The sequence below is a fragment of the Lolium perenne genome, chromosome 7 (genome assembly GCF_019359855.2).
Source record: "Lolium perenne isolate Kyuss_39 chromosome 7, Kyuss_2.0, whole genome shotgun sequence".
In the NCBI taxonomy this organism is placed as follows: Eukaryota; Viridiplantae; Streptophyta; class Magnoliopsida; order Poales; family Poaceae; genus Lolium; species Lolium perenne.
Window position 1 is genome coordinate 325,218,579 of NC_067250.2, and position 9,517 is coordinate 325,228,095.

Consider the following 9,517-nt stretch of genomic DNA (forward strand, 5'->3'; position numbering starts at 1 on the left):
AATATTTTAGTGTTTAGTATAAATTAGAAATAGGAATTTAGCTTTGAAAAAGGTGTTTATGATACGGATATGTTAAAACTAGCCCCATATGGCAAAAATAAGATAATGTGCCGGAAGGAAATTCTTTATGGTGAAGTAATATTGTTATACCACTATTGTAAAAAATTCTTGTTCACTTGCATGACTATTTTTCTCGTTATGCAGGCGATGCTTCGAGGTGGACACGAGGGGCGGCGTCGCGGGGGTGTTTGACGGGGCGTTCCGGATCTTCTTCGGCGATTCTCTCAGAGGGTCGTTGATCTTCTTCGCTTGTTGTCGATCACGCTTCGAGGGTGAGAATCCGTTCGCCTCTCTTGTACCTAGGTTTTTTTTTGTGTCTAGATCACCAAGTCTGTCGCGATACCTAGGCGTCTCTTCCCGACCGTAAGGGTTACGCGGATAAATATGCATTAGTGGTCTCGCATATTATGAACCGTAACTCTTACGGCATTTATCGGGACAGCCGGCGGATGCGTAGTTGGGTACGTTCTCCGTGCTCTACCCCGATCCGAGACAGGATTTCGGTAGCGCCTCCCCGTTGTTCTCCGGATGCACACCCCTCTCGGCTTTTTGCCGAGACGTGTATCGGGAGAGCAGCGGGGAGGTGCTGCCGAAATTCTGTCTCGGATCGGGGTAGAGCTGGGAGAACGTACTCAATCTACGGATCCGGCGGCTGCTAGGAGCCCACCTAGTAGAGTTTCAGGTTGATGCACGCGTAAAATAAATAAATATATGATGCATTTATTTCGTATTTGATATATAAATGCTATGTTCGTCTGTTTTGTTGCTGATTAGAGGATGGATAATCGTGGCTGGATGTACGATGGCAGAATCAGTCAGTGGAACTATACTGATGAATGGGGAGAAAAGACCGAGCAGTTTGTGGATAGGGCGTTTGCCATCCCTAGCAGACCTATAAGTGTTTGGTGCCCTTGTAGTAAGTGCGCTAACCGAAAGGCACAGGACAAGGAAACTATGAGTATGCACCTGATCAAGTTTGGGTTCACACCGTCCTACAGGATTTGGACTTACCATGGAGAAAAGGCAAAGAAACGTGCTAGGAAGGAGGTGCGGCAGATTCAACCTAGGGGGGAATATGACACTGGTTTTGGTAGGTGCTTAGAAAACTTGGCTAATGGTAATGTGCCTGAAAGCTCTCATGTAGAGGTGGAGACACCTCAGGATGCGGAGACAAGTGAGGACCCGGAGGAAAACACAAAGGAGTACTATGAGGCTCTGTTTGCTTCGCAGAAACCCCTACATGAAAATACAGAGGTTACCCAACTAGATGCCATCGCTCGCCTTATGGCCTTGAAGTGCCATAGGAACTTGTGCAGAGATGGGTTCGATGAACTTCTGGTCATCGTAGGCAGCCTTCTCGCCGAAAGGGCACCTCTTGCCGCAAAACTTCTACTATTCGACCAAATTGCTCAGTGACCTTAAGATGTCATCTCAGCAGATACACGCTTGTCCAAAGGGATGCATGCTATTCAGAGAGGAGCACGCTGACACAAATTATTGCATCAAATGCAATTCCTCTAGGTACTTTGAGGTGGACCGCAATGGTGATGGTCAGAAGAGGCAGACCACGGTTGCCAAGAATATCCTCCGCTATCTTCCAGTTCTACCGAGGATCCAGCGGCTCTTCATGACCGAGGATACTGCCCAGCAGATGAGGTGGGCCGTGGAAGGAAACAGATACACCGACAAGATGATACATCCGTCGGATGGTACTGCATGGAAGAACTTTGTGAAGAAATTTCCATTGAAAGCAGGTGACCCGAGGAGCGTAGCAGTTGCGATATCAACTGATGGGTTCAATCCATATGGTATGTCGGCTGCAGTATACAGTTGTTGGCCAGTGTTTGTTATTCCCATGAACCTCCCCCCTGGCGTCTGCATGAGATCAGAGAACATGTTTGTGTCGATGGTAATCCCAGGGCCCAAATACCCGGGCAAGAACATGAATGTGTACACGGAACCGCTGGTGGATGACTTGGTTCGTGGCTGGGAAGGTCGCGGGATCCGAACATATGACGCATCAAAGAAGGAGTACTTCGATATGTATGTGTGGTACCACACGTCCCTGCATGACCTGCCAAAGACGTGCTTTGTTCTGCGGGTGGTGTACACATGGGAAGTGGCCTTGCCCACAAGTGCATGACAGCCGTGACTTTCTTACGGCTAAACAAGGGAGGCAAGTATTCATGCTTTGATGAAGCTCGACGAGTTCCTTGAGCGGAGGCATGCATACAGGAGTGATGTAAAGAGTTTCAAGAAAGGCCGTGTTGTCCGTGGCCCGAAGCCAATTCCGAAGACCGGAACGGAAATCAAGGCCGAGTTAGATGCTCTTCAGCCTAGCCCTGATGGGAATGGTTTCTTAGGATATGGGGAGACACACCAATGGACTCACAAGCCGTGCTTATGGAAGCTCCCTTACTTTGAGTTTCTCGAGCTCCCGCATAACATTGATGTAATGCACACCGAGAAGAATATCAGTGAAGCCATTTGGAGCACGATTGTGGACACTGAGAAGACGAAGGATAACATAAAGGCTCGAATTGATCAAGAAAGGTGGTGTGATAGGCCGGAGTTGAACATGCAGCCACCTAATGGTGCCAAAAAAACTTGGACTAAGCCACACGCTCCGTTCGCCTCACAAAGGCCCAAAAAAGGGAGGTCTTCCAATGGATGAAGGACTCCTTGTTTTTCCCCGATGGGTTCGCAGCCAACTGGATGAGGGGCCTGAACATTGAAACGCTGCGAGTACAAGGACTGAAGAGTCATGACTACCACATATGGCTTGAGCGGATAATGCCGGTGATGATTCGAGGCTATGTCCCCGAGAAGACTTGGCGAGTGCTAGCGAGGTTGAGTTTTTCTTCCGCCGCATTTGTGCTAGGGAGTTAGACACTAAAGTGATTGAGAAGCTGGATGCAGAGGCACCCGAGTATCTTTGCGATCATGAGAAGATCTTTCCTCCAGGGTTTTTTAATCCGATGCAACACATGATCCTGCACCTCGCGGAGGAGTGCTTAAAGGGGGGCCCGAATTGGGGCCGTTGGCAGTTTGGTCCCGAGAGAGAAACACAAAAGCTTCGTCAAATGACTGGCAATAAATGCAAGATCGAAGCATCCATAGCCGAGGCAGTCCTGAACGTGGAGGTGGCAAACTTCACCACTAAGCACTATGATCCCAACATTCCCACAAAGCACAACCCGGTCCTCCGTTTAAATGCCGCCAACAATGAAGAAGTACCCAAGCTTAGCATCTTCGTGGGGCTTGGTGGCAAGTCAAGTGGCTCGAAGCCGTACGAACGGACCTACCTGAGCGGACCTTGATCCACTCGTATGTCTTAAACACCATGGTCGAAGTGAAGCCGTACATCGAGTAAGTGCGAACCATTTAATTATTCGCAAACGTTCACTCGTATGTTCGTGGCTAACTCTTCCTCTTTTCATCGGTATAGGAAATTCAAGGCTATACATTGGAAGAATACCCACAGGGAGCCTACCCCGGAAGAATCCAAGCAAATTTTCGATAAGGGAGGCGGTTTCGGTTTCAGTAGCTGGTTTTGTAATTTGGTACTATTCTATCCAAATTAGCTAGCACTTCCTACATTTATCGGTCATTTCTCGTTCTAAACTTCTTGTGCTAAACTTGTAGGCAAGAACTGACAAAGAGATGAAGTCAGAGCTAAGAAAAATTGCTAGGGGCTTTGACCATTCCGTAGAAGCGTTCAACTCCTATGACGTGAACGGGTATCGCTTCCACTCCATCAATACACAACAAGCCGGCCCAACGCGAAGACAATAAATAGTGGGGTGGTATGTCAAGGTGATGATGGGCTCCATTACTATGGAAGAGTCGAGGGTATATACGAGCTGAATTACGGGTTTCACAAAGGGCTAAATCCCGTCGTCTTCAAATGCCATTGGTTTGACCCACGTCGGGTGAGACGGGATCCTGAAATTGGGTTGGTCGAAGTTGAAAGGAACTCCATTTATAAGGGAGAGGATGTGTACATCTTGGCAACCCAGGCCTTTCAAGTATTCTATCTCCCGTACGCGTGCAGAAACCCGACAAAACGTCTACATGGATGGGATGTTGTGATGACGGTGCCTTCACGCAATAGGCCGCCCCCGCCAAACAAGGACGATTACCGCCGCGTAGACCCCACAACAAGGAGTGTCGAGTTTTATCAGGAAGAAGGGCTCCCCGGCCATTTCACAATCGGCTTGCCGACTATCGATGACATGGTCGTAGACGATGAACAAGAAGACGCGGGCATGGATGGAGACAATGCGTAAGATGAAGCCGAGGATGTCTCATTGCCCCGGAAGACCTGAGTTTGCTCGAGGCGTTCAAAGCAGGGATTGACCTCGATGCAGATGGACCACCTCCAGGTTTCATTGATGATTATTGGTTCGCCGAGCCTGATGACGATGAGGAGACACGCGGTCCAATCACGGATGGCGACACAGGCTACTGATCTATGTAGTAGTAATTGTGAGGCTAGCCTATTTGTAATAACTCCGTGTAATAGAGATTGTCTAGCTAGGTTATTTGTAAGAACTCCGTGCTATGTTTGAGAGAACTCTATGGTAGCTATTTGTTGCTTCCACTAATTAATTAATGTTCATCCTTTTGCATTATTTGTTGCTTTCATTAATGTTCATCTACTTATATTTCTGTTGCTTTCACTAATATTTATCTCTTTACAATATTGCGTACTAATAAACCACTCTCTTCATTTGTGTTTGCAGGTGATTGAAGCATGCCGCCAAAAAAAAGGGGTGGCGGTCTTAAAAAGAAGCTCAAGGACTTGGTAGGTGTAGGGACTTCGAGGCGGGGCCCCCCACCTAGCCCCCCTCCTAGCCCCCCTCCTGTCGCTCCCACAGGGCGGCCTCGTAGGAAGAATGCGACGCGGGTACTCACTCCTAGTCCTAGCCCCCCTCCCGCAGCCGATGATGATGACGAGGAGGAGGAGGTGGGTGGGGAGGACCAGGAGGAGGAGGTGGGTGGGGAGGACCAGGAGGAGGAGGGGGGTGGGGAGGACCAGGAGGAGGAGGGGGACGAGGAGGACCTCTCGGAGGATGAGGGGTTGGGGAACTTAGTGTTCGATCCTGATCCAAGCCTAGAGTGGTGTGAGCCGGAGGATTACCAGTACGTTCCAGCTTTGGAGAGGCTGAGGCCACGTGATAGGAAGCCATATCGGCGTGGGATAACACAGCTCCCCTCGCTGAGAAGCTGGCGCTACAGGCACGTTGTTCTTGTGCCCTATGGAAGGAGGTACATGTTATTTTTTGGCATTTCGTTATCGCAATTTTGTCATTATCAAAATTATTATCACATACATATTGATGTTGTCGTTTCATGGTGCAGCTCGTTCCAGTTTGAAGACCCGACGCAGAGACCGCCACGTGGGTACTCGAACATCCTTGGGGGCCTACTTAGGTGGTATTTCCCTGGGATAGTCAACTTCCCTACTGGTGGCTGCGACGTAGCTTGGAGGTGGGCGCACTACAGCCTCGCGGAAGATCCTCTTGGCCGCGGCACCGCGGCGGATATGGTTGTTGCCAAATTCTGGGTACGTGACTTTTGACTTCTTACCATTCATACACTCTCCTTGGTTCACAATAATTGCACTAATGCCCCTTGTTTTACCTATGTGCATGGTTGCAGAAATACTTCAAGAGGGCCGAGGGCAAGGAGAATGCGTGCGATGATGTCCTACACCAGCTTGCAAGGAAGAGGGTGACTGGCATGCACTACGAGGCACGTATTCAATGCGTCCGCGACTGGCACGCCGACCGCTTCGTCCACATGAGTAAGGAGGACGCTCGCGACACGCTCATGCAGCCGTGGCAGTACTTGCAGGTATTTGCATTTATGTGTTATTGATTTCTTTATCGCCATGTAGTTTATTTTACCATAATGGGTTTATCTTGTGCATGTAGAACCCTCCTCAGTACGTCGGCAACGACGATAGGTGCTTTCGTGCGATGGTCATGTGGTGGACATGCCCCCAGTACCTCAAGAAGCACGAGGAGGGCAAGGCGAAGCGGGCAGAGATGCGAGGTGGATCGCATATCCAAGGCAGCATCCCCATCTCTCTTCACCTGCAGAAGGAGGTGAGCAAATTAATGGTTCCTTCATTCTTTGAATTCATGTTATATATTTGTTAACTCCGCAAGGGTGTGTCACTTCACTCAATTACATGTTCTCTTTTGCAGGAAGTCGGGACGGAGCGAAGCCTAACGTCTTTGCCGTGCTAAAGAAGATGAAGCAAAGGAAGACGCACGATCCTGAGACGGGGTCCTTGTGGGTTAACCCGCAATCCGAGACCCGGTGCACGGCGTATGTCTCCAAGTTCAAGCGAAGCACGGCGAGGACGCCAATCCAGAGGCCGAGGACTATGACCCCGACGTCGCGGTGCTTGCGGGAGAAGGCTTGAAGCATGGCCGCCTATGGTTTGGTGACGGGTGCGTCGACCCAGCGAGGGTTCCCTCTCTCCGCCAGATCCGTCGTGGTCGTAAGAGCGGCCAGCCCGAGGTAGAGCCGGCCACGGGCTTCGGATCTAGCTGTCGAGCGGTTACGGGTATGTTCTTCCTCGGGTCTCTACATTTCCTTTACATGCTTTCCATTGAAATGTTAATGACATCGCGGCAACACAACGTAGGAGGAGATGGCAGCGAAGGAGCAGGCGGCCCGGAGCAAAGGGCGCAGATGGAGCAGCAGATTCTGCAGCATCACAGCGACAGACACAGATGATGCGACAGATGCAACAAGAAGAAGCAGATGATGCAGCGGCAGCGAGTACGTATGAGCTGGCTCATGAGCCGTACGGCTCTGTCTTCTCCACCGGGAGTCTTCCTCCTCCACCTTACTCCATGTGGATGCCGCCACCGCCCACTCGGACCCGGGGACACCTATCACCGTCAACAACATGAACATCATCCGGAGCATGAACCTCGGTGAGTCCTCTTGTGCCCAACCCGCTACTTGTACTTGTTCAAGTGTTCAATATGCAAATGCAAATGTTCATTCCATCAACCTGCTTATAGATTTTATGTCACAAGGCAATGACAATGAGGCCGGCGGAAGCGGAGGAGGACAAGGTTGATGGCATGGTCTTCGTGCACTCGTGGTCGTTGCAATGGATTGTTCGCACTTGTTATGGATTGTAATATGGACATTGCTATGCATGAACTATGTGTGCTCGATGTGGACTCTATGTAACGGATTGTATGCATGAACTATGTGTGCTCGATGTATTTGTGGTGTTGTTGATGTGTTTGGTGATCTTATGTTGATATATATGTTATATATGCTATATTTGTGAAATGCAATATTTGAAATGCAGGGATAATTGAAAAATAGCAAAAAAATGAAAAAACCAGGCCCCTTTGCCGTGTGTGTGCACACGGCAAAGGACATTTGGTCTCTTTGCCGTGTGCACACGCACGGCAAAGGGGCCACGTGTCGCCCAACTGTGCTCCTGGGAGCTCCTGGGGGGCGTGCCTGCATGGTTCTTTGCCGTGCGTGGCAGAGCAAGGCCGCACGGCAAAGCGTCGCACGGCAAACATTGTTGCGCACGGCAACGCAGGGCGCACGGCAAAGAAGTAGGGCGCACGGCAAAGCAACGGCGCACGGCAGCGATGGCGACGCACGGCAAAGATCCCTCGCACGGCAGCGTCCGCAGCGCACGGCAGAGATGGCGACGCACGGCAAAGGGCGTTGCCGTGCAATCCGTCCATGCGCACGGCAAAGGCAGCTTTGCCGTCGAAGACTTTGCCGTGCAAACTATGCCGTGCGTGCACGCACGGCAAAGCCTTTGCCGTGCGTATAGGCCTCTTTGCCGTCCAATGGCTCGCACGGCAAAGCCTGTTTCTCCCGTAGTGCGACGTCTTTGTGTGTCGGGGACATGCCTAGCGGGTAGGCGCAAGACATGGAGATATTCTACCAGGTCGGGGTGGCCCATGGGCAGTTGTCTGAGCTAATACACCAGGTGGCCCAAGCCTGCTGGATGAAGACAGAAGCCCGAAGCAAGATAGGTGGGTGGCCCAAGCCGGATCAACCTTGGAGTCTGCTGGCTGTACGGCGCCAGACGACCTGGAGTAGAAGACACATAACACATCATCGAGTCCGGTAGAACTCTTAGTCAACCGAACTGACACGGTATCCTGTAACCTTAGCTGGCTGACTATATAAAGCCACCAGGGAGGACCCTCGAGGGGCAGACAAGATTTTAGACAGACGATCTAGATTCATTTTAATCGACATATCGATCTCCTGAGAGATCTCGTAATGAAGACAAAGCATGAAGTAGGGTTTTACCTCCACCGACGAGGGCCTGAAACTGGGTACATCATGTGTGCCAATCTCGCTCCCGGATTTCCATCGTCCCACACCTCGACTTAAGTAACCCCCTACGGCTATTGTCGTGACTTTTTGACGGCAGTTGGCGCCCACCGTAAGAAAAGCGATGTCTGGAGTGGTATTCCAGGCAGGATCCCTTCCAGCCATCGATGGCTAGATCGCATTTGGCTGACTCATCAGATTTGGCGCTCAACCTCGTCGTCGATGACAAGACCTGGCAGCCGTATTCCGCTCCCCTGGCCAGCGGAATGATTCTACCCATCGACATCATCGACGTCTTTATTAGCAATGTCGGCGACGACTCCATCTTGCCCGTGTTCGATGATGAGTCAGATACAGATAAGAGCTCCTGCGGCTCCTTCGCCCCCGCGGAGTTGTTCATGGCAGGTCCCGCCGATGATGGGGCCGCATGAGGTGGCGCAGCTATGAACGAAAACAACGGCGACGCTCGGGCAGCTGCTGATCTGATCCTCCGTATGCCCATCGTGGCCGGTGTCGACGCTGCCTTAACTGCCGAAGTAGAGTGAACTCGCTTGATGATGGTCAATGCGGTAAAACTCCTCGATCACGAGCTGAGCTGGTTGTGCACAAGAAAGAACCATCATCCGCACTCAGGTCGGTCAAAGTTGGGTGCATGACCATATAGATCTGACAAAGCGGCACTGGAAGAACAAGTGTTTAATTGTCTCATTGTGATGACATAATACACACTTAGTACTCCCAAGCCAATTCCGTTTCACAAGATTATCTTTGGTTAGGATTACCCCTGGACGTAAATACCATCCAATTTTTTTAATTTTTAGCGGTATTTTCATCTTCCAGATCTTCTTGTTCTTATCAACTGGTATGTCAGGTTAAATAATTGCATTGTATAACGAACTTACTGTAAACTTCCCATTGGATTGTAAGTTTCAACGAAATTCATCCGGCTCTTGGGATAAATGAATAGGTTCTAAACTACATGAGTACATCACACAACTATTCTCCAATAAGGCCATGCTGATTAGATTCGACAAACTAGTCATCCTAAGTTTGCAGCATGTATACCACACTCTCATACTTCTTCTTTGCTTTCATCCAGTTCATGTTTCAGCAT

General features: G+C 50.2%; 1 protein-coding gene across 1 annotated transcript; it reads left to right on the plus strand.

The window, feature by feature from the left end:
* The first annotated feature begins 218 nt into the window (after nucleotides 1-218).
* LOC139834162 (uncharacterized) lies at nucleotides 219-6,235 on the plus strand. Its single transcript, XM_071824574.1, has 5 exons — nucleotides 219-332; nucleotides 4,806-5,331; nucleotides 5,425-5,629; nucleotides 5,725-5,919; nucleotides 6,000-6,235. Exons 2-5 carry the CDS (start codon nucleotides 4,817-4,819, stop codon nucleotides 6,225-6,227), a joined length of 1,143 nt encoding a protein of 380 aa, XP_071680675.1. The 5' UTR covers nucleotides 219-332; nucleotides 4,806-4,816; the 3' UTR covers nucleotides 6,228-6,235.
* The last annotated feature ends 3,282 nt before the right edge of the window (nucleotides 6,236-9,517 follow it).

Excerpts from the sequence above, each read along its gene's own strand:
- LOC139834162 (XM_071824574.1), top strand. The coding sequence starts at position 4,817 with ATGCCGCCAAAAAAAAGGGGTGGCGGTCTTAAAAAGAAGCTCAAGGAC. Across the intron at positions 5,630-5,724 it reads TGGTTGTTGCCAAATTCTGG|AAATACTTCAAGAGGGCCGA; the intron begins GTACGTGACTTT and ends GCATGGTTGCAG. Across the intron at positions 5,920-5,999 it reads AGCCGTGGCAGTACTTGCAG|AACCCTCCTCAGTACGTCGG; the intron begins GTATTTGCATTT and ends TTGTGCATGTAG.